Source organism: Culex pipiens, chromosome 1 (assembly GCF_016801865.2).
Source record: "Culex pipiens pallens isolate TS chromosome 1, TS_CPP_V2, whole genome shotgun sequence".
Lineage (NCBI taxonomy): Eukaryota > Metazoa > Arthropoda > Insecta > Diptera > Culicidae > Culex > Culex pipiens.
Genome location: NC_068937.1, coordinates 31,377,578 through 31,403,079, shown reverse-complemented (window position 1 = coordinate 31,403,079; position 25,502 = coordinate 31,377,578). Strand labels below are relative to the sequence as shown.

The 25,502-nt window shown below is 37.3% G+C and overlaps 1 protein-coding gene across 10 annotated transcripts in view; it reads left to right on the top strand.

The window, feature by feature from the left end:
• The window catches only part of LOC120419629 (cadherin-86C), a 238,083-nt gene extending 213,647 nt beyond the window's left edge, over positions 1-24,436 (top strand). For 4 of the 10 annotated variants that reach the window (XM_039582382.2, XM_052706828.1, XM_039582383.2 and 1 more), the window contains exons 10-14: positions 1,455-2,522; positions 2,585-2,715; positions 9,897-9,987; positions 10,452-10,741; positions 18,199-22,047. In XM_039582382.2, coding sequence (XP_039438316.1) covers positions 1,455-2,522; positions 2,585-2,715; positions 9,897-9,987; positions 10,452-10,741; positions 18,199-20,536 — 3,918 coding nt within the window. In that variant the 3' untranslated portion in view covers positions 20,537-22,047. Of the gene's footprint in view, positions 1-1,454; positions 2,523-2,584; positions 2,716-9,896; positions 9,988-10,451; positions 10,742-18,198; positions 22,048-23,831 lie in introns of those variants that run through there. The other 6 variants (XR_005605756.2, XR_005605755.2, XM_039582386.2 and 3 more) reach the window with 6 other exon arrangements.
• The last annotated feature ends 1,066 nt before the right edge of the window (positions 24,437-25,502 follow it).

Sequence of the window (25,502 nt, the reverse complement as noted above, 5' to 3'; positions counted from 1 at the left end):
ACTAAATTTACTAAATTTACTAAATTTACTAAATTTACTAAATTTACTAAATTTACTAAATTTACTAAATTTACTAAATTTACTAAATTTACTAAATTTACTAAATTTACTAAATTTACTAAATTTACTAAATTTACAAAATTTACTAAATTTACAAAATTTACTAAATTTACTAAATTTACTAAATTTACTTAATTTACTACATTAACTAAATTTACTTAATTTACTAAATTTACTAAATTAACTAAATTTAAGAAAATTAATAAATTTACTAAATTAACTAAATTTACTAAATTTACTAAATTTACTAAATTTACTACATTAACTAAATTTACTAAATTTACTAAATTTACTAAATTTACTAAATTTACTAAATTTACTAAATTTACTAAATTTACTAAATTAACTAAATTTACTAAATTTACTAAATTTACTAAATTTACTACATTAACTAAATTTACTAAATTTACTTAATTTACTAAATTTACTTAATTAACTAAATTTACGAAATTTACTAAATTTACTAAATTAAATAAATTTACGAAATTTACTAAATTTACTAAATTTACTAAATTTACTAAATTCACTAAATTTACTAAATTTACTAGATTTAATAAATTTTAAAGTTTTACGATTTTTACGAATTTCCCGAGATTAACGAATTTAACGAAATTTTATCAATTTATCGATTTTCCTAAATCTTACAAGAATTTGAAATTTTACAATTTGACGATTTGTTACAAATTTGACGAAGTTTTACAAATTTGACGAAATTTTACAAATTTGACGAAATTTTACAAATTTGACGAAATTTTACAAATTTGACGAAATTTTACAAATTTGATAAAATTTTACAAATTTGACGAAATTTTACAAATTTGACGAAATTTTTACAAATTTGACGAAATTTTACAAATTTGACGAAATTTTACAAATTTGACGAAATCTGACAAATTTGACGTAATCTTACAAATTTGAAGAAATTTTACAAATTTGACGAAATTTACAAATTCAACGAAATTTTCAAATTCCACGAAATTTACAAATTCGACGAAATTCACAAATTCGATGAAATTTACAAATTCGACAAAATTTTACAAATTTGACGAAATTTACAAACTCGACGAAATTTACAAATTCGACGTAATTTACAAATCATTTTTTTTTAATTTCTCATTTTACAAATTTTACTTATTTAATGAATTTTCAGAATTTTACGAATTTAAAGAATTAAGAAATTTTGGAATTTAATGAAATTTAGCAATTTAAGAATTTAGCAATAAAGGAAATTCAAGAAATTTCGATTTTTTTTTAATTTGACCACTTTTAAATTTTGATTTTGAGCTTTTGAATTGTTTTTTTATGAATTGAAAAATGCAAGAAATTCAAAATTTAAGTTTTTTATTAAATTGATAAAAACGTAAATTAAATTCTAATTTTACCTCTCTCCCCAGATCGTCGCACAGGAGCTCGGCCCCGCCACGAACCTGTCCGCCGCGGTCAACGTATCGGTGTACCTCTCCGACGTCAACGACAACGCGCCCGTCTTCGAGCAGAACGACTACATCGTCGACCTGCCGGAAAACATGACCGCCGGGACGCGCGTCGTGCAGGTTCACGCCACCGACGTGGACACGGGGCTGGGCGGGAAGATCCGGTACACGCAGATTTTGGGCCCGCAGAACACTTCGCTGAACTTGGACCCGAGTTCGGGGGTCATTACGGTGGCGACGAGCAACCACGGGTTCGATCGGGAGTTGATGCCGGAGTATCATTTGTACGTGGAGGCTCGGGATGATGACGGGATTGGAAATCGGGCGCAGGTTCTGCTGGTTATCCGGTTGATTGACGTGAACGACGAGACTCCGACGTTTGAGAAGAGTTTGTACGAGTTCATTTTGTCGCAGAACTTGCGGAACTTTACCGTGCCGGCGTTCATCAAAGCGATTGATGGTGATGCCGAGGCGCCGAACAATGAGGTTCGGTACGAGCTGATCTACGGTAATTACGAGAACAAGTTCGAGCTTCATCCGATCACTGGAGAACTGAAGCTTACGTCGGCGTTGGTGCGGCGAGCCAAGTCCACTCGCCAACGGCGTCAAACTAGTCAGCAGCAGCAGGGTCAACAGGAGTCGGAGGTGTTCGTGTTGACGGCACGGGCCTTCGACCTGGGCGTTCCGGTGCGTTTCTCCACGACGACGATCCGGGTGTACCCGCCGGAGAGCCGAACCCGCACGATGACCTTCATCGTGCCCGGGCACGATCCAGACCGGGCCAAGGTGCAGGAAACGCTCGCGGACGTCACCGGCGGGAAGGTCATCATCCAGGAGATTCGACCGTACAGCGGCACGACTGCGGTGCCCGGGGCCACCGACATCGGCGGCGACAGCAAGGACCGCAGCCTGGTCCTGGCGACCATCCTGTACGATGGTGACTCCGTGGTAGACATTGCCCGGATCCAGCAAAGACTGTCCGTCAACGGAACCGTGACGAATGCCATCAGCCAGGACGAGCGGAGTGCGGTGAGTGTCACGTCACAGCTTGGGAACCAGAGTCCACAATCTAACCCCTTCTTCATTTTTAGATCCTCTACAAGGCGGAGAATCGGGTGCTCTTCTGGCTGCTAATCTTCCTCGCCATCCTGCTGGCCCTGGGCATCCTAACGCTGCTGCTGTGCTGCATCTGTCCGTGGTGCCCTCTGTACGCGGCCACGAGGTAGGTTTTCTTCAAAATTCCCCCTCGAAACCAACCCCCTCAAAAGAATACACATACCACACACTTCAAGAGCTATGAGACATCTCCGAGTCGAATTTCCCGTTCCTCCACTAACACTAAGCTGTTTTGTTGTTTTGTTTCTTTGGTTCTGTTCTGGAGCTCAGTCTCTCTTCATTGTTAATTTTCTACCTTTTCCACTGCCACTAACCCCACATTTACATTTACACAAACGCCGAGAGCACATTTCGAGAATTTTTTGTTTTTATTTAGCAGAATTTTTGTTTTGTAATCCTTTTCCACTATTCGAAGGAATTTTGGATTGTCTTCAAACCAAAAGCAAACAGACAGACGTTGCAGACATCATCTCTGCTCGGGACGTAAGATTAAAGTACCTACCTAGAATGTGACGCCGATGGTAACGCACGACATTTTGAAAATACTTATATCGACTCCGCAGATAGAGCTTTAAGACAAATTTCTTTCAATGATTTTCTCCGTCACCTCTGTGGTACCCAAAGTTTGGTCAACATGCCATCATTTGGTTTTTTTGGGGCATAAACGTGGTTTTGATACGGCATTGCTGAAGCAGCCATGTTAATGTATATCGGTGGCTTCATCAGTTTCCTGCCGTGTTTTTTTTCCGGGCCGGCTTTAACGTATTCGTCCCTCATTTGAAACAGATGAGTGGATGCAGCGAAAAATGATCATCAACCTAACACTGTCGTTCTTTCCGGGATCTTGCAATAGCTCGCTGGGGTCAGCTTTTTCTGCCGCTCGTGCTTTTTTAGCTTCGCTGCGTTGTTCAATTCTTGACTTTTTTTTGATAAGGTCCTATAAACAAATGTAAACATTGAGTGTATCCCTTTCACACCTTATGTCAAAATCCATCGGAGTAAGCGGGATACACTCAATGTTTACATTTGTTTATAGGACCTTATCAAAAAAAAGTCAAGAATTGTTCGTAGAGCTCTTTCACGGAAATGCTAAGATTCCGGCGCCGAGCATCCCGCTCGGAGTCGTCTGATGCAGTACTCACTGAAAAAAGTTCAAAGAAATAAAAGTGAACATTTTTGCCATGATTATGATTAAAATATTCGGAAATTATCTCAAATCGCGGGAATTCATTTAATAATCAAACATAAATACTTGCTTTTGCCAAAAAAAATTAACCGCACTGGTTCGCTGTTGGGATCGAAAGAATGTGTTTGGTTTGGTTTCCCTCTTTTTTCCAAAGGCTCGTAAAACTGCAAGATAACGATCCGTTGAAACAAAATCTATAAGTCTGTACTGACAGTGATGCCAATACCAGAAACTTATCATTTACTGTTATGGTTTAGATCTCCAATAGAGGAGAAAAGCAACTCGCGACAAAATTTTGAGGCTAGGAATTTTGACAGGTATGATTTTCATAAAGTATTCGCCTCCTTTTCTTTCCCACAGAAAACCTGGGAACGAGGTAGCTGTCAAACTATGCCAAAATGTTAAAGTCACTCACAAAATGAACTTTGAGTGATTTGAGTTCATTTCTGACGTCACGATTTTCTCCTCTATACACTCAAACCCCGATGGTTTGACACCAACTGTTGTCAAACGAACGGGGTCACTTTTTAGTTTGACACCCCTTTTACACGGAGTTCACACACACTATCAAACGAATGTTTTGATAGTGTGCGTGAGCGCCGTGTAAAAAGTGACAGTTCGTCACTTTTTAGTTTGACTTTGACCAACCAACGGGGTACAAACTAAAAAAGTGTCAAACGAAAAAGTTACTAACCACCGGGGGTTGAATGAAATATTTAACATCCCTGATTGAGAAATGTTTTTCGTCGTACTTACGCCGTAATAGAGTTAACTAAGCAAGATCTCAGGAATAACAGCACGTAATTTGTTTTGCTGGCTGGTTTCAAAACAAAATTTCTGAAGCAACACGAGAAAATGGCGGATAAGCATTTTGACGGCTGGAACTATTTTGCTAATGCCGAGACGATAGGTTTTTCCACAAATCTCGAAATTTACAGCAAAAGCCAAAGTTCTGCCTTTTAAAACTGCGAGTTTCGTGTAATAGTACCTCAGTCTCAGAATTTATGTTTATGCGTCCATTTCAAATGTTGCTCCAGATATAATCCCAATCTTTTTCGTGTGTGTACAAACCGGGGGGATGGCAACCCTATTCCAACCAAAGCAAACTGACAACAGTCGACATTAGCACGGTTGTCAAACGAGAGCCCACAACAAAAGCACAAACTGTCAAATGGTAGCCCACAACAAATCATTGTTTGGGTATTTGATTTTAAAGTTTTCCGCAATTTAAACGATAAATTCCTGAAAAATAGGGCGTCCAATTTTCCCGGGTTTTGAATTTCCCGGGAAACGGGAAAAATATTTTTGGAATCCCGGGATTTCCCGGGATCCCGGGAAATTTTTGTATCAGTAATTAAATCTATGTTTTCATTATATTTGTTATGTTTTCAAGCTTAAAATCATAGAATTAGCTTTAAAATATTAATTGGTGATAATCTACACTTCAATCTAAACGAAGACGAATGTTTTTAAATAGCCTAAAATTAAAATTAATTGATAAAAATCATTTTTTTGTGATGTTTTGGATTTTAAATAAACTACAATTTTCAATTCCAATATGATTCATTATTTATTTGCGATTCAAATTACATAAGTCTTTATAAAAATATTTCTCTTATATATTTTTTTTATATGACATGAGTAAAACAGCTTAAAAAACTTCATTAATATGTCTTAAAAACAAAAAAAACGACAACAAATAAAATGATACAAGTCAATGTAAAATTTTAGATAAGTTTTGAATTCACATATGAAACATATTTTATAAATTAACTTCAAGTAACTATCGCCAACCGGGGAAATCGGGACTAAAATTTGAATAGGTCCAGGAGATTTAGAGCAATACATTTGGAATTCGGTGTACTAATTGTTTAGTTCTGTTCCTGTTTTAACCAAAGTGATCCAAAACATTATGCATTTTTTTCTGCTTAAATACCTGTCTTTATTTGTCACATTTGTCCTTATTTGCCCCAGATGCAGGTGTTTGATTAAAAATAATTTAATATGAGATTTTTTTTCAAATATAAAATCGTAAATATACGTAAATATATCCAGTCGTTAAAAAAAGAAAAAAGAAAAAAATTAAAGCGCTAGACATTTCACGGACCTGTTAAATAAAATTATAATAAATTTCCCAAATAAGCCAAATAAATGCTGATATTTGCCGAATACATATTTTAATGCATTTTATCGATTACTAAGTATTCAACTGTTTATCTATTTTAATGCTTCTTATCGATTACTTAGTATTCAAGTGTTCTACTTGTTGCAAATCTGAATTTCCAGACCAAAATATGATTATTTTTTCAATTTCGGGAATTCCCGGGACAAATTATAGAAAATCCCGGGATTCGGGAATTCCCGGTTTTGGAAAAATCCCGGGATTTTTGTCCCGGGAATTTCCGGGATGGACGCACTACTGAAAAAACACGTGAATTGTGTTGCTGATGGCAAATTCTATCATATTCTTGTAGATTCCATCCCAATATTGGCTGAAAATATCGAATAAAGTGATTTTTCTGTTTACCTTTACCGACCAAAAGGTCGACAAAACAGTGCGCCCGTACACTGAGAATCGGCATTACACATTCTCCAGTTTGCTTTTACAAATTTGCATGGGACTCTTGAGTTCAACCAGGATAACACACTTCGTGTAAACATAGTAATATGTATAATACTGATTCTCAGTGTTTGTTTTCTGAACTTCAAAGATGGCGTCTTCTTCGCTACCCCCTGGTACAACACACACAAAACATACATGCGCACGTAGATAACTTTATTGAAACTATTATAAGGGCAAACTCTAATGCCAGCCCAAGTTGTGTGGTTGAAGTGATTTTGATTTACCGGTAGATATTATTTAAATATTTTGTTGGCGTTGGATGTTACAAAATCCAATATCAACAGTTAAAGTGTAAAGTGTTGAAACTTTTTCGGGGACAATTCTCAGAGCAGTACAATCGTTGCTTGAGTTAATACTAGCAAAACAATGTAATTGGGCCAATACCGCAGTGTAAACAAAGAGTCTATCCTGCTCGTTCCTAATGTAAACATCAACTGACATGAATATTTCCGTACCAGTTTTAGGGTATGTGGTTCTATTTGGGGATAACTACAGCCCAACCGAAGGTCAATTTTGATAGTTCTTGGTGTGGCTCAATGTTTCCAGGCATAGAATTGAAAGTTTTTCGTGGCCAACTCGCACAGGAGGATAAATTGACGATTTTAACTCAACCCCCGGTGGTTTGACACTTTTTAGTTTTCACCATTATCACTACCTTTTTACACGGTACACTCAACCCCCGGTGGTTGGTCACTTTTTCGTTTGACACTTTTTAGTTTGTACCCCGTTGGTTGGTCAAAGTCAAACTAAAAAGTGACGAACTGTCACTTTTTACACGGCGCTCACGCACACTTTCAAAACAAACGTTTGGTAGTGTGTGTGAACTCCGTGTAAAAGGGGTGTCAAACTAAAAAGTGACCCCTTTCGTTTGACAACAGTTGGTGTCAAACCATCGGGGTTTGACTGACTATCAAATCGAACGTTTGGTAGTGTGTGTGCGAGTTCCGTGTAGAGAGGGTGTCAAAAGCAGGGAAGGTATTTGCCGATGGGCCTCCAAAAAGCTTTTTTCATTTATTTTCTTCCAGTTAAGGAATTTACAATAAAGATGTATGGAGCACTTGCAGATATTTTACTAATAAACACCTTTGTGAAAGATTGTTTTGTCCTAAACTGAATGCTGTTGACACTAGAGTGTAAACAAAGATCCCCTCACGATCGCGAGTGAAGGACGCCGATGGTGGCATTTTTTGACATTGTTTAAGCTCTAGTGTCAACAGCATTCACCTTGGAACAAAACAATGTTCTACAAAATTGTTCGTTTGTACAAAATCAACAATTGCTTCATACATCGTTATAGTCAATTCTGTAACTGGAAGGTAATAAATCAAACAAGGGCTTCGCGATGGTTTTTTTTTGCCATCTGCCATCTCTGGTCAAAAGTGACCCGGTTCGTTTGACAAAAATTGGCGTCAAATCATCGGGGTTTAAGTGTTGTTTTAATTTTTACTGCGAGATGGCGCCACTTTATAAGAGAATATTATTTAACAATATTTTCAAAAAAAAAATCGTGAAAATATAAACAGTCAGAAAATTAAAAAAAAAATATCAATAAGGCTGAAATTTATCAACACATTCACAGTATGCTTACATTACAGCTGGAGATTTGTTTGCGTCAAGTTTCCTATCCCTTTCTAGCAAAAGTTTTTTGTCAGGCGACTTCTAGCTGTTTGTTTTGACTGACCGCCCGATATGTCAGCCAACATACTTCGCAGGGCTGTGACAGCTCGAGCTCAATCATTGTTTGCATCAGGACACTGTGACGAGAAGTTCGTCATTTTTGGGTTAAAATATATTTTTTACACTGAGCCTTATGGTCCCTAAATTTGAAATATCTCAAAAGATTAAAAAGTCTTTTCATGATTTAAATTCACAAATACCAATAATGCAATATATTCTTAAATGTTTACAATCGATTTTACTAGGTTTTTTCAATGAAAATTTAGTTTTTGTCAATAATTATTTTCATTGAAATGTTAAAATACTTGCACTAAAATCCTTTTTTTATGTTTGCTTTCCCCTCGACCTTGGCTAGAGCCAGGAGACAAAAACATTGAAAATATTTGCAACATTATTTACATCATAAATTAATACTTTAGAGAAATGAACTAATTTTTAATATATGGCAGATTTTAGTATGTATTTCGTAAAGTATTTAAAGAACCAATCCTACTTTATGTAAAAAAAATGTTTGATCATCACTTTCCATTCTTTTTTAAAGAGATTATTCATTTAAGCACGGATTTTCATGCCATAAGATCATCATGAATTAATGATTACCAACGGAATATTCATTAATTCAGAGGATTTGGATATCTAGAAAATACATTCAAATCGCTTCGCCTTCGCCCCTAAAGTACAAATAATTTTTTTGAAAAATTGATGAAAATATGAGATAAAACTCTGTTTAAAAAATCTTGTACAAAACAAACATCAAAACCCATATTTTTTAACTAAACAAATAATTATAAGGCGTCACTTTGGTGGCAGAAAAAAAAATTAAATTAAAGATATCTTTTGATATTCTTTATTTAACTTTGCCAATTTTGAGCCAAATCGGTTAAGGAAAATTTGCAAAAATGTATTGGCAAAAGCAAAAATTCCACCAAAAGGTGGCATTAAATGTGTCGGATCATTGTCAAGTTTGAGATTCTAATGTAAAGTTTTATGACAAACAACTTTGTCGAAGACCGCAAAACGATCCGAGTTAACCCTGATGAGTTATTAGCGACTTTTAAATCTAAACTGATTTCGCTCAAAAATTTGACAGTTATTTATTTTTGCCTAGTATCCCCGAGGTCGATTTTTTTTAATGTCGCCCTAGGCGTCACCCATACATAATGAAGAATTTTCTCGAGGATTTGTACCCATCCCTACCCCTTGTTGGTTTTTTTTTTTCAACTGAGATATTTAAACCCTAAATATAAACTTTTTCTGGTTTTTGATAAAAATGATTTATTTTAATTATTTGGTATGTTTTTAGATTATTTTGAAACTGAGTAGAGTATTTTTTTCTTTAAAAGTAGTTTGATTAAGTAGAAAAATAACAGAAAAATGCATTCCCAGTAAATTTTCCGTTCGTTTTATCACTCCCGTTTATCATCGACTAAGCGCTTCCTCTCTATTGCACGTAAAACCTCTCTCACCAATACCAATACCACCACCACCACTTCAACCTCCGCTGCACCGCCACATCACCAATACCACCATCATTTCTCTATTGTTCTCTGCACCATAATAAACATCATTCTACCACCACAACCACCACCATCAAAGTCAGCAAACCATTCAAAGTGCACCGCACCAGCCCCAGAACTAAAACAATAATCGTGATTGTTCTCTTTGTTTTTTTTTCTTCTCTTCTCTTTTTATACACACACTGATGTACTGATCCGCGAAAACAATCAAACAAATCAAAAAACCCTTCACGAAAATCTAACCTGAAAAAAAAACCAAAACGCCACACACAACACGCGTGTAGAAAAAGAGTAATTAGAGTCAATAGTATCGAAGATGATGTGCACCTTGTTCACAGAGAGCAAGGCATTGGAAAACAGTCAAAATCTGTTCAGGTAGTGATGTGTGATTCCGTACTTTTTTCTCTCTCTCTTTCTTTATTCTCTCCCCGCTCTGGTTTTTCTTTTGTTCCTTGCTCTCTCACTCGTCGAGTGGGCGCGCTCGCTATTGTTCTCTCCTCTTTTGTTTTGTTTTGCTTGTACACTTCTACCGCTTTCTGTCCTGTTTTCATTCCCCTCTTCTTTTGTTTTTGTTTTGGTATGTGCTACTAACCTTGAACGAAGTATACTAACCTTGAGCCGCTTAACTCTTTCATTTGCCACTAATACCTTGTCCTTTTGGTTTTCTATTTGTTGTACTTTCCCAATATTCAACTCTTTTTACTAAACGAAAGATTTCTTCTTTTTTTTCTTCCGCCCCTCTCCGTTTTTTTTTTATTGTTTTGACGTTTCCAACGTTCTGGTGTATTGGTGGGCGCGCGTGCGAAACAAAAATCAACCCCAAAAACCAAAAACAAAAGGTCGCGGAATGGATGGGACGAAGAGAAGCCTGGTCGGCGGATAGATCGTCCGATTCCCGTACCAAGCCGACGCGTTGGGAATTTAGAGGAAGACGACACGCTAACAAAGCCGCACTAGCAGAGGCAGCGGCCGCAGCAGGCCATGACAACCGAGGGCACACGATCGAGGACGACGAAGATGGCGGCGGCGGCGGTGACAGTGGCGGCGGAGGCAGAATGGTGGGAGTCAGCGATAAGAAAACGATGACCGACGGTAGTGGTAAAACGAAAGAGCAGACTGTTAAGATTAGGTTAGTAGATCCCCCCTGCTCGCGGCGGCTAGTGGTGGTGCGAAGGTATTAGGTGGTGGTGGTGATGGTGGAAAGAGTGTGGACAAAAGGGCCGACGGCAAAATGGTCGATTTGAATGTGGTGTGTGTGAGAGAGAGAACGTGTGAAAGAGGTGTAATGTAGGCGTAGTATTAGTACTAATCCCAGTGTAGAGCGTTGCTACCCAGAAATTACTAACACTTCCAACTCACGTAACTAACAGTATTTTAGAGATCTGAAAGTATTACTAGATTTACTCAAATAATAGGCTTTTTTTAAATTGTATGGTTATCTCTATTTTTACTAAACTGCCATAATAGTAGTTTTTGCAAAAAGGTGCAAAAAGCAGATTTTATTCAGCACGAGTCGTACTTTAACCCTGTAGAGTTGGATAAATACGACAAATGCTGAAAAATTGTGTTTTGTTCAGATTTTCATACAATTTTTTTGCCATTCTTGAAAATATTCGCAGAAAGATATTTTCAAAGATGCAAAAAATAAATAAGATTGCCATTAGGATGTAATATCAAAATCGATTTCCCAACACACCAATTTTTTGATCCTTTTGGGGTCCTAAACAACTCCTCACTATGCGCAGAGCGATTAAATTTTCTATGGAAATTTGTATGTAATCGATTTTTTGGATTTTGATACTTAAAGCTGCCTACAAAAAGTTTCAAGATTGGCAAGCAGTGCTTGCTTGCCGGATGTCTATCCCCCGAAAAATACGAAAATCCCTACTATGGATCAGATTTTAAAGATCTTTAAGGAAGTCATTGACTCCATTCATTTGGCTACAAAAGGAAACACACAAAACAGTGCTGAAAAGTAACACAGCAATGGTGAAAAGTTTTACTTTTCAGCACAGTTTTATTGCTTTTGGAAAATATGCCGTTTCATTTCACTCAAGTGACGGTAAATGTTGATTGTTTCACGGCGGAATTGCTGAACAAATTTTAAACACCGGCATTCCGGTTATGTCTAAGACATACATTTTTTTTCTATTTTACTAAGAACTTTTTGTACATAGATGTGAAAATAAGAAAAAGGTTCGAATTAAGTAATTTGGAAGCATTATTTCAAAATAATTTATTAGTTTTGCCTTCCTTACTAAAGAAAGGTATAGGTTATGCCTTATTGCTGGAAATCATATCTTTCTTCGCAAATATTACATTTCATCATGGATTTTCTTCGGAAAAATCGCTAAAAAATCACACTGTATCGATTTTTGACACTCTATCGATCCATAAAGACAGAACTCGTCTATCTCCGACCCTCGAATATTAAGAACTGTCTCTTTTTACACGGGACTCACATTTACTATCAAACCAAACGTTTGGTAGTAAGTGTGAGCTCTGTGTAAAGAGGATGTCAAACGAAAAAGTAACCCCATTCGTTTGACAACAGTTGGTGTCAAACCATCGGGGTTTCAGTGTATAAGTTTTTGCATAATTATTGTCAAATCTGTTTTATTTGATGAATTGGAGCCTAACATTTCAAAAGGGCACATCTTTTTTGTAAACAATTGTGTACAATAAAACCTCTTTTTACGCGGTGGCGTTACGCTTTTTATTTCGTCGATTTCTCTGGAACGACGCAACATTTTTGCCATCTTTTAAAAGCAATTTGTAGGTTTTGGTCAGCTCTACAAAATGCTTTTTGAAGCTTGCAAAAATATTGTGTAGTTTAAGAGCAATCGACAAAACAAAAAGCTTAACGCAACCTCGTAAAAAGAGGTTTCTCTGTATCCCTTTCACTCAAATGTGAAAGGGACACACTCTTGTTTAAAAAAGTTATGTGCCCTAATGAAATGGCAAGCACGAATTTTAACATCAATTTTCATTTCAAATATGTTTGGACGCTGTAGTTAATTCCAAAATAATTAAATTAAATTAAAAGATGAATTTACCAAATCTGTGAAACGTTTCTCTGAAATATTTCATAGGCGTCCGAAGCACCGGGAAGGCAAAGCAGAAATTTATGGTTCTGAGTTTCTTAAATTCTAGCAATCTTTTTATACAAAATATAGATTGTTTTTATGGTAACAGGTTATTTGAGACCTAAAGAATGTCGTTCACTAAAATTTAAGTCCAAATTTGTGAAATTCATAAGCAAAAAAGAGTGTCCGGCATTCGATGCAAAAGTGTCCGGAAATCGAAACACCATTCATCAGAGTCCGGAGTTGTATTATTAATTTGATTTTGGTTAACCGTGGTGGATTATCTTGAAATAATTCGTTGGTGTCGAACTGTCAAAAATTAATCGCGGAAGATCGCGGTGGATACTTTTCTACTACAGATTGTCAAGGGAAACAGATTAGCTAATGTTTGACAGAACCAAAGGCGGTGTACACCAACCGGCAGTGTTGCAAGCGCAAAACATACGTTGCCAGTACTGATTTATTTTGCAGATTGGTTTCCCCTAGACAATCTGTATTTTCTACCACAGTTTTTTGTGTAATCAATGTGGTAGATGCTTTGGTGGATTTTTGACAGTTCGAATTATTTGAAGAAAATCCACCGCGGTTGAAAAAAATCAAATTAAAAATACAAATCGGGATTCGAAGCACAACAAGTCATTTTAATTTTGAAATTCTGGTGAAAAATTGTAAGAAAATACATATTTTGCATTCATACTCTTGAAATAGACTATTTCCGCTATTTCCACATTTCCAACTTCAATAAAAAAAACCCAATCATTTCCAACTTATTATATGATGTTTTGCCAGCTATAACAAAAATGATTTGCTACTAAGTGTCCGGATTTCGAATCATGACGTTATTCAATCTTCCAAAATTACCCCTTCAAAATTTACACATATTTTTCGCTGTGTATTATTTTTTCCTATTTTCCATTCGCCCTTTTTGTCATTCGAGCTTTTGTCCATGCCGGATGAAAATTTCATCACGTCGCTGTAATTTAAATTAGTTTTTGAAGTAGAATGACACTTTTTTTAGAAAAATCGTTTTGCTCTGGGCGAAAAAATGTTAAATGTAACTACTAGAGTGTAACAAAAATGACTTTTTGGCGGGCATTCAGGGGTTTGTTCCGGTGGGCATACTGAGCCCAAATCCCAAATATGAGCTTGATTGGACGTAACAGGAGCTGGCGCTCCGCCCTTCAATTTTAAATGGGATTTAACCCGTAAAAAAAGATTTTTTCAAAAATGTCAATTTTTGAGGCATTTTGGCCACTGAAGCGTTTACCAAAAACATCACTGGCGTGTAGGCCAGATCATTGCGCATCTTTTGGTATATATATCATTGAAGTTTGGAGCACCCTGGAGCTCGGTACAGACCTTCAAAGTTTGGCATTTTTTCGAAAAACCGGCCCCGGCAAAAAAGATATGCGTCGCGTCTCGCGACGCCCGGGACGCCATTTGATTTTGCTGGGACCGATTTTTCGAAAAAATGCCAAACTTTGAAGGTCTGTACCGAGCTCCAGGATGCTCCAAACTTCAATGTTATATATACCAAAAGATGCGCAAGGATCTGGCCTACACGCCAGTGATGTTTTTGGTAAACGCTTCAGTGGCCAAAATGCCTCGAAAATTGACATTTTTGAAAAAATCTTTTTTTACGGGTTAAATCCCATTCAAAATTGAAGGGCGGAGCGCCAGCTCCTGTTACGTCCAATCAAGCTCATATTTGGGATTTGGGCTCAGTATGCCCACCGGAACAAACCCCTGAATGCCCGCCAAAAAGTCATTTTTGTTACATCCTAGTAACTACTCTCTCCTAAAAAAAATCAAGAAATTTCAAGACCAACCTTTAAAATTTTTAATGCAAAAAGTATCATAAAACGCTTTTAAACATAATTACAATTATGCTACTATAAAAAAATTGCAAAATATCAATGAATTTAAGGTGAAGCCGTTGATCATTTTCGAAGAAAATTGATCATCACTATAAAATCTTCTGTATTAAATTCAATTTAACGAATTTCAGCACCAAAAGGAATCAGCATGTGCCGGTTGTTGCCTTCTTGAAGCCACTGAAAGAATTTTTGATCTAAATCAAATGTGCTTCAACATTTATATAATTTTGAGGCACAGTCATTGAAGTCCTAGTTGGCAATCATTGATTAATGACGATTTCCATAACTTTACAAGGAATGGGATAATCGTTACCAAAAGGAATCAGCATGTTCTATTCTAAACAACTTGTTGAAGGAATTTTGTCAAAATATTAATAGGGGCGCAAAATTTATATCTTTGAACGAAAAATCATGGCAATGATGGAAGTCTTCACGTTAAGAAAATATATATTTTTTTATTTTTACAAAATCACAATTTGCAAATCGTGTGTACTGTTTGTTTAAAATTACAAAAAAAATCTTATACAGTGTATTTAAAAGAAATAAATTTACAAACAACTGTACAAGTTTTTTCAAAGAAAATGTCAATTTTGACAATTTTTCTCCGAAAACTTAGAATAAAACTTGCAATGACCCAAAATAAAATGTTAGATCAACATTAAAACTTATCTGCTTATTCGTTGCAAATTTTTCATGTTTACTGCAGAAAATCTCGATTAATTTTATTCACTTTTTATTTTTCCTAATTCTTCATTCTACTGAAATCATCTTATCATTTCAATGGAGTTTAATATAACTTGTTTCAAGAGAGAATAGAGAACTTTTCTAAATGTTTTCAGTGTTCTATGAAAATATTTAGTATGACTTCCTTGCTAAGAAAGATGACTAAATTGTCCGAACAAATGTTAGAAAAAAATATGTTTTTCAATTAAGAGGGAGAAGAAAAACTAAGCTCTGGCAACACTGCACAGTGGTCCGAAACCGAAATCTAGCGTGACAAAATTGATAGCGGCCACACGTTAAGATTTAGAGCTTTGGTGTCTTCGGGACAAATGATCAGGGTCAATAGGGACATCTTTTGGTATGGTGGACATTAGGGTGGTCCAAATTTTAGGTGGTTCAGAATTTTTATTTTGGCGGGATGACGAGATAGCGCTTTGGTGTCTTCAGAAAAGTTGTAGGGAACACCATTCTGAGCAACTTTGCTGAAGAGCACAAAGCTCTATCTTCAAACGGGAAGTTTTTAGAGCCATTTTTGTGATTTAGGTTTGGGTGTTTATGAAAAAATGAGTTTTTTGAATTTATCAACTCAGGCTTATGTCGTAGTGAGTTGGTGTCTTCTAGACATTTGAAAAGCTTATCAAAACACACATTTATCTTCCAAGAGAGCGAAAATCGGACCTTTTAAACGAAAGTTATAGCCAAAATACGACAAAAAAGACGCCATTTTGAAATGTGAATAACTCGAAAAGGTGGTGGAGTTTGACCTCGCTCTTAGAAGCATCTGAAAGTACACATTCTAGAGTATATTTGCTGAAAATATCTCGGAGGTCTTTTTTGTTTAACTCATTTAATCTTAATTAGAAAATGAGCATTTTTAAATTCCTGAAATATTTCAGGAATAAATTTAATTATTTTGTTGATTCCTGAAATATTTCAGTAAAAACTTGTTTCTTCTTTTACAACCACTAGATCATTTTGTACATTTTTGAACCCTTCTAGACAATTGTAGAGCTTGTTAAAATGAACATTTTCGTTCTTGAAAAACGAATTTTGGCCAATTCTATCAAAAGTTATGGGCAAAAAACGATTTAAAAATGCTCATTTTCAAATTAAGATTAAATGAGTTAAACAAAAAAGACCTCCGAGATATTTTCAGCAAATGTACTCTAGAATGTGTACTTTCAGATGCTTCTAAGAGCGAGGTCAAACTCCACCACCTTTTCGAGTTATTCACATTTCAAAATGGCGTCTTTTTCGTCGTATTTTGGCTATAACTTTCGTTTAAAAGGTCCGATTTTCGCTCTCTTGGAAGATAAATGTGTGTTTTGATAAGCTTTTCAAATGTCTAGAAGACACCAACTCACTACGACATAAGCCTGAGTTGATAAATTCAAAAAACTCATTTTTTCATAAACACCCAAACCTGAATAACAAAAATGGCTCTAGAAACTTCCCGTTTGTAGATAGAGCTTTGTGCCCTTCAGCAAAGTTGCTCAGAATGGTGTTCCCTACAACTTTTCTGAAGACACCAAAGCGCTATCTCGTCATCCCGCCAAAATAAAAATTCTGAACCACCCTAAAATTTGGACCACCCTAATGTCCACCATACCAAAAGATGTCCCTATTGACCCTGATCATTTGTCCCGAAGACACCAAAGCTCTAAATCTTAACGTGTGGCCGCTATCAATTTTGTCACGCTAGATTCCGGTTTCGGACCACTGTGCACTGTCTAAAGTTTTGAGCTCTCAAGTGAATTTTTTAAATGCATTTCAATGCTAATTGTTTTTATTGCCTAAATTATATCTCTGTACATTATTTTATTAGAAAGATTTTTCCGTGGAGTAATAAAGTTTGATGGTCTGGCAACCCTGCCATAAGCTATACACTCAAACTCCGATGGTTTGACACCAATTGTTGTCAAACGAACGGGGTCACTTTTTAGTTTGACACCCCTTTTACACGGAGCTCACACACACACTACTGAACGTTTGTTTTGATAGTGTGCGTGAGCGCCGTATAAAAAGTGACAATTCGTATATCAGCATAGCCAAAGCATAGCAAGCTTTCTAAGTTGATTGTGAATCTAAGCAACTTACTTATTCTACTTTACTTAGATGTTCTAACCTAAGTGATTGTAGATAGCCCATCCCCATTTTGATAAAGTGGCTGTAGTAACCATTTTTTTAACTAACTAAATTCTTAACTATGTCACAATCTTCCCATAAATTTTTAAATGTATGTATCTGAATGCTGTAGACACCACCTTTATATAAAATGTTAACTTAGTGAATGTAGACCAATAGAATGCAATTAAAAGTATGTTAAACTGTAGAATGACTGTTAACCCACCGGAGGTCGCGTACGTGTACTTTGTACACAGTTTGTAAGGGCACTTGTAAGAAAGGCGAAAACACGCGACTTCCCGAAGGTTAAACTTGATTTGGAATCGATATTCGTTAAACTTTGTAACTTTCATACAACAAAATAAAGCAGATAATAAAAAATAATTTAAAATGTGACTTATTTCTACCCTGACTGTGTCTCACTCCGCTTAATCTCACATTGAACTGAAAGTATGACCACAAAACGAGCATAACATTAACATTGAGCACAGTCAGCTTAGTCACCAAAACATGTGTTGCGCCGGCTGCACCGGAACATGCCTACCGGATGTCCTTGACCCGGTTTCGGCGCGTCCTTGGGGGGGAAGTCATAAAAATCTCAGTAGTCGGGGGTGGCCACTGCGGTCAATGCATGCTTAGGTTAGGGTATCCGCTTTGCAACTGGAGGAAGCTTACTAGAATTAATTATCCATGTTGTGTGTCGCATCGCAGTTAGCCTACTTGGATGGTTCGTTTCTAACATTTTTCGGTGTTTTCTCTCTCTTTTTCGATTGCAGAAATGAATACAAATCCAAATCAGCAAAGGATGGCGGTGGTGTCGGTGGCGGTGACGGTTTGCACCGTTCCCGCAGCAACCTGCTGAACAACGAGCAGGTCGCGCGCGACATGTACGTGGAGGACGTGGACGAGCACGATCCGGAGTACCAGTCGCTGAAGCGGGTGCACCGCGATCGGGAGCAGCACCAGCAGACGCAGATTGACGACGACTCGATGCGGCGGCACGAGATGGACCGGGGGAGCGATTTGAACTATGAGCGGCGGGGTAGCTTTAAGCGGCAGGGTGGGCTGACGATCGGGATTGAGGACTCGATCGAGCCGCGGGATCAGTATTATATTAAGGATGGGAACGCGGAGATTTTGCGGTTGATTACGCGGGGGAGGAACGAGGAGGAGAACATTTATGTGAATGTGCCACCGCAGAGGGGGGCGGGGAAGGGGGAGGTTGGGGGTGGTGGGCAGGGTCCGCAGTATATAATGGTGGACAACGGGGGGAAGGAGATTCTGATGAGGAGGTATATTGAGGAGCAGGCGAATGGGAAGCAGATTATACGGGAGCACTATCAGCTGTTGCCGGGGACGACGTTTATCCAGACGATTCCGAATGAGGTGCCGGGGAATGGAGGGGCGAGTTATAGAGGGGAGCACGTTACGGAGGTGAAGATCAACCATGAGCAGAAGTCGAGGAGGGGTTCGAACAAGGAGGGTGACGAGGACGAGATCCACATAACGCATGCCGTGTCGAACCACTCGTTGATCCATCAGGAGTTGGAGAACTCGCTTAAGCAGCAGAACGCCTTGTTGCGGCAGATCTTGCTGGAGAAGGAATCGCTGGAGAAGAAGTACAACCAGCAGGATCAGGCGCTGGAAACGCAGAGTCTTCCCTGCCAAGCGGTTGTCGCAACGCAGACGGACTGCGAGACCGCCACCCAAACGGAACCCGTCAAGGTCGAGCGACGGCGCACGAAAAGCGAAAACGACGACTCACTCTCGGAGGACGAGTACGAGTACGTCAAGTACAGCCCACCGGACAGCCCGGACGGAGTGTATCTGATCAAGCGGAAGCGCACCCGCAAGAAGACCAAGTACAAAACCGACAGTGACACGAACGGCACCAAGAGCGGACGGCGGTTCATTACGGTGGAATCGGTGAAGCGCAAGATACGGACGCCCATCCAGGAGGAGGAGGAGCCACGGCCGGTGCCGAAGCACGCCGAAACGAGAGCGAGCATTCTGCGGCGGAAACGCAACGAGGAGCGACTCAAGAAGGACGTGCTGATGGAGATTTCCGACTCGCTCGAGGACAAGGAAACCAGGAAGAAAGACAAGCGGCGGAAGGTTTACAAGAAGAACGTCAAATACTACGAAGACTCGGACGGGTCGGACAAGGAGGGCATGCAAAAGTACTTCTCGGCGGACAGCTTGGACGACGAGATCAACTCGGACGTGGAGGACTACACGTACGAAGTGACCAAGACTTCCAAATCGGTGACGGTTTCGCCGCGAGCGGGCGTCCAACAGCGAATATCGAGGAAGGACAACAAGCAGGAAACGACGCGGATAAGGGTCGCGACTTCGGAGTCCCCGTCGAGACCGGTGAAAAAACCTGCGCCGAAGCCGCCCCGGATGACCAAGTCGTTGTCCAAGGAGGGACTCGAGCAGGACATTCCGGCAAAGTACATGGACTGGTATCACAATCTCGGGAAGGACGAGGAGGTCAAGAAGGGTTACCGGGAAACAGAAAAGAAAATAGTCCGGAAGAAGGTCGTTTCCTCCTCTTCCAAAGAGGACGATCCCAAGTTCAAGCCGGAACCGGCCCCTCGAACGTCACCCCCAAAAGACGCGCGCCTCCTCAAAGAAGACATCCAAATGGCCAAGAAGGTGCAATCGCAGTCTTCCAACGACGCCACCAGCCATCCCCTTCTCCAACACTCCGAACATCGCTTCGAAGCCGAGTACGACCAAAACTCCCAAGCCCCCGCCCCACCCGACAAGCTCCCCCACTACCTGTACCCCGAAACCCCACCCATCGTCAACCGCGACAACAAGGTCCAAATCAAGATCGTCGACTCCTCCGCCTCCAAACCCTCCCCCATCAAGGAGCACGAAGTCAAGGAACCCCGCCCCCGACCCTCCGACCCCCCTCCCACCACCAAAACCCTCAACGCCTCCACCCTCGAGGACGACCACGACTCCGGGATCGCCATGAACTCCCTCCTCCACAACAAGAACCGCCGCCACCCGCTCACCGACAAGAAGAGCATCTTCACGATCGCGTACGACGACGTGCGCATCCGCCAGATCCGCTCGGAGAGCGACACCCCGCCGTTTTCCTAACAGCGGCCGGGGGGTCAGCCTGCCGAGCAGCTGCAGCGACAGCAGCGACGCAGGTCGGCGCGGCAGCGGAACCTGGACCGTGAGTCCAAGTCCGAAGCCGAAGAGCAGCAGCAGCAGCAGCGGAGACGGGGAGGGAAGCAGCTGGCGCTTCGTAAGCGCAATAGTGAGTGAGAGCGAGGAGGGCGAGGAGGGGGGGTCGAAGCGGCGATAGGAAGCGGCTCTCACTCTCCTTCTGCAAAGGCGCTTGAAATGTTTCATTTGACAGGGAGCTGTCAAGGGGAATAATTCAAGCGCCTTTAAAGTGATGTGTTTGAAATGTTTCACGTGACGGTTGCTTTTGCCTACACTCACGTTCAAAATCATTCAGTTTTTGTCAAAACCAAACCTACTCAGAAATGAGTGAAGGAGGAATCTAAATATCAGGTTTAAGTGATTTTCACTCAGAGCCGATACTTACAATTTTGGTGGATTTTTTTTTGGAAACGTTTCATTGGTAACTTATTTTCTCACTTTTCCGACAAATGACAGTCTGACATGTGAAATTAAATTTTTGCGATAAAATGTTCCCAAAAAATTCACCAACTCTGTAAGTTTAACAATATCACTTAGATCTGGGTCAAAATGAATAGATGAATCTAATAGTTTAAGTAGCTTTTCTTTGCCCAATTTTTGCAGCAAAATGTCAGTATGATATTTTTGTGATTAACATGAAAAATTTAACAAGAAATTTACATCAGTTTGACTGTGTCTAAAGCAAATAATTTCTGAGCCATTATGCCTCAGATTTTGCCAAATCAAAACCCTTCTGGAATAATGCAAATTTTCTCATTTTTGGGAAAAAATACTCAAAATGAATAAAATTTACTCAAATTTTGTGTAAATTTTACCAAACACCCAACGTGGTGATTATTGCACTCAATCTCAATAATGCCTACGGTAAGTCGAAATTTTTTGATAGCAATGAAAAATGAAAAATTAAAATTGAACCTTTTCAAAAGAAACTCCAATATTGGTTTCCAAAATTCAGAAATTTAATATCCAAATTTTTCAAAATCGTAATCTAAAAAATTACCATTTTAAAAATAGTAAATATTAAAATTTTACAATTTTAAAATTTTGAAATTACTTTTTCGAGATGATCAAATTACTATTTTTTAAGATATTGGAAATTTTAAATTTTTATACTTCTAAATTTAAGTTTAAAATTTTCAATGTCTTAAACAATGGGAATTTGATCATCTCGAAAAAATAATTTCAAAATTCTTAAATTTCTATATTTACTATTTTTAAAATGGTAATTTTTTAGATTACGAATTTGAAAAATCTGGATATTGAATTTTAAAATTTTTGAATTTTGGAATTTGGAAACCAATATTTGAGTTTGTCCTAACGCCTATGTTACTTTTAAAAACAACGGTGTAAAAAAGGCTTTAAATCCATTTTAGATCATTTATTTGATTTTGAGCTGTTGCGAATCTTTTTATAAGTTTTTGTTGACCCCGGCCAGAGCAGACAGACTAAAAAATTTCGAAAGTATTTGGATTGGTCTAAAACCAAAAAAACGGGACAACAATCTCACCATTGAGGTCCTTTTTTTTGTTTTTTTAGCCTTTAAAGATTTTTAAAATTTTAAGTGTATTTTAAATTTTTCAACTTTTAAATGTATTTTAAATTTTAAAAATTTTGGGGTTTTTAAACCTTTTGAGATCTTTCAAAATTTTAAAATTTCTGACACTTGTAAAATTTTGATATTTTTTTTATATTTAAAATTCTTATTTTTTTAAGATTTTCAAAATTTTTAATTTATTTTCAATTTTTAAAATTTTGGATTTTTTTTAACCTTTTAAGATCTTTAAAATTTTAATTTTTTTTTCAATTCTTTAAACCTTTTGAGATTTTTAAAATTTTCAATTTATTTTCAATTTTTATAATTCTTAATTTTTTTTAAAGATTTTTAAAATTTAAAATTTATTTTCTATTTTAAAAATTTAGAATTTTTTAAACCTCTTGAAATTTTTAAAATTTTAAATTTATTTTGAATTTTTTAAATATTTGATCTTTTAAACCGTTTGAGATGTTTAAAATTTTAAATTTATTTTCAATTTTTAAAATTTTGAATTTTTTGAACCTTTTGTGATTTCTAGAAATTTTAAAATTTCTAAAACTCGTAAAATTTTGATAATTTTTAATATTTTTTGAAATTGATTTTCTTTTTTTTCGGATTTTTTGATCCTTTTAAGATTTTTAAAATGTTTGAAATTTATGTAATTTGTATAACTTTGATAGTGTTCATATTTTTCAAAATGTAATATTTTTCATATTTTCTGATTTTTGATATTAAAAAAAAAAGTTGGTTTGAAGGACCATCTATAAACCACGTGGACAATTGGGTCCTAAAATTAAGCTTAAATTTTTGATATTATTGTTCACAACGATAAAGCTTATTTTTCTGAGTTCAATGATGCTTTATACAACCGCAAAGGATTTAAAATTGATTTTTGAATCAATGTTAAAAAATTAACTTCACGGCCCTTCTTGACAGATAAGGTCCTACTTGACAGCTCGTTCCAAGGGGACCATAGTTGATCCATCGAAAAAATGTGTCTTGTATTTTTTTTTGCATTAAAACGAATAAAAGTGATCAGAAATGCTTTTTAATCGTGTTTTTTTTTACCGTTGAACACAAAAATTGACATAGCGCTTTAGAACCCTATTGTCCATACAAAAATTATTTTTTTTGTATGGAGCTTGGACAACTTTTAGAAATCTCAGCCTCCCTCCCCCCCTCGTAAAGTGGCCACGTGGTTTATGGATGGCCTCAAATAGCTATAACATGTTTCTATTGTAATTTCTCGATGATAAGTCGTAATTTGTCGATGGTAGATCGAGAAATCTCGGTTGCGATTCGAAAAATAATGATCGAGAGCAATAATCACCACGTAAAATTTTTAAGAATTTAAGAGAATGCATCCGAAACTTATTCAGGGGTAGGATTCGGTTTTGACCAAATCTTAGCGAAACTATCTCAAAAATTAGTTATTATAAATGAGCGTATATTTTGACAGCGCCCGTCAGCTGAAATATTTCACACCTCCGTCAAACCGTCACGCTGTTTCAAGCCGTATTGTTAAACGGAGTTTGATCAACCGCGATAGACTTTCTTGAAATAATTCGTTGCCGTCGAACTGTCAAAAATTCAGTTAATGCGAACGAAATATTTCAAGGAAATCTACCACGGATCTACCAAAATCTGTTGCGAAATATGGCTCCAATGATCCGAGTAAAACACCCGTAGGACTCCTACCCAGTACAAACCCCGTTGGCTATCAAGTCCAGAGACAAAAAAAATAGCTTTACGCAGCCCCTTTCCCGGGAGAAAAATAAAAAATCAAAAAGGTCTAAAATTGGAAGAAACGAGAAACTGCCATAGCTGATAAGGAAATCTTTCAAAACTACAAGTACGAACACGCCATTTTCCTAAACAAAACGAGCAAAAACCAACAAGTGTATCAAATGTGTAGCAAATTTGAAGTAGTTTTACCACACACTGTTTTTAATATCGATCATCTTTAGAGTAAACAGAAAAAACGCTCGCGCGCCTTCGTTCGTGTTGTATTGTTACGTGTTATTTTCCTATCTTGTTTAGAGTGTAGCTAACGACAAACAAAACCGCCCTTACAAAGTGTCATCTCTAAGTGCTAAGTTCCAGACCGTTTAGTCGATAAGAGCCTGTACATTTGTTTTAAACTTTACCTTTTGTGTTACGCTTAAGTATCCTGCGCGATAAGTTGTACATATTAGTTATTAAGATGTAATTTGTGATAAGTACAAGATTACTCACGACTTCCATTCCGGAATTTGTTCTGTTAAACTGTTCTGTTTCCGCGATCAAGATTCTTTTTAAAAGACAAAAAAACAATCAGAACCTGGTTATCAAATAACTAGTCTTACTTGTTTCGAGTTTTCAATTATTTTAACCTTCTTTGTTTAGAACGCGAGCGAATGTTTGCAAAAATAAAACAAGTGATATTCTCCTTCCAAATCGTAACGCAATGTGGGGAGCAAAAATCTAAGAATAGGCTAATGAAATTTCACATTCCAAGCAAAAGAGAGAACAACATTCTTCCGATTAAAAAGCTAGAAAAAAATCTAAACAAATGCTCACCCAGTGTTGTAAAAATTTCATGTTTATTAGTTTATTCAAAATAATGAAAAAAGAAGCAAACTTGTACAGAACAGACACAAAAAAACCTAAACGTAACGATTTTTATCAACAAAAAACAAGAAGAGATTCTCCTGTGTTAGGTGTTATTAGAGCTGGCGAACCCGTCCCAGCCGTTTGTGTAAAGTAGTAGGAATGTAAGTTGTGTATAAAGAGGGTTTTTGCTGTGCCTGGCAGCAATAGTTTAGGGAGAAGACGACTTTTGGCTAGCAAAAGTTGGGTGAAAGCCGAACAGCAGAATCCATATCCTGTAAGTGCGATATGTGTAAGCAATGCAGACTATAAGAAGTAATAAAAAAAGATATTTTGAATAAAATTTCGTATTTTTATTCAGTGGATCCGAAATAGAGATTGGTGATGGGATTTAGAGGCGTTTAATTATTCTTATTATTTAAAACGCAACTCAGTTTTTCAAAGAACACTAAATAAAATCGGTGGGTCTGATATTTGGCTCCATGAAAAAGGGCTCTTTCCCGACATTTTGAGGAGTGAATCAAAAGTTTTTTTTTTGAATATTTCGTCATAAAAGTCGCTGATAATCGTATAATTCATGTAAATATCATGTATAAACCCCAAATCAAAACTGGAAGAACCAAACGATCGAATAAAAAATTTCTGTTTGTAAATTTTTTCATAGAAATATATTGGTTGCATACAAATTTGAGGTTTAAACAAAGCTAAACATTTATTATTTCATTACAAAGCAATTATTACTCAATTTCATTTGGTAAAGAAATACCGAAC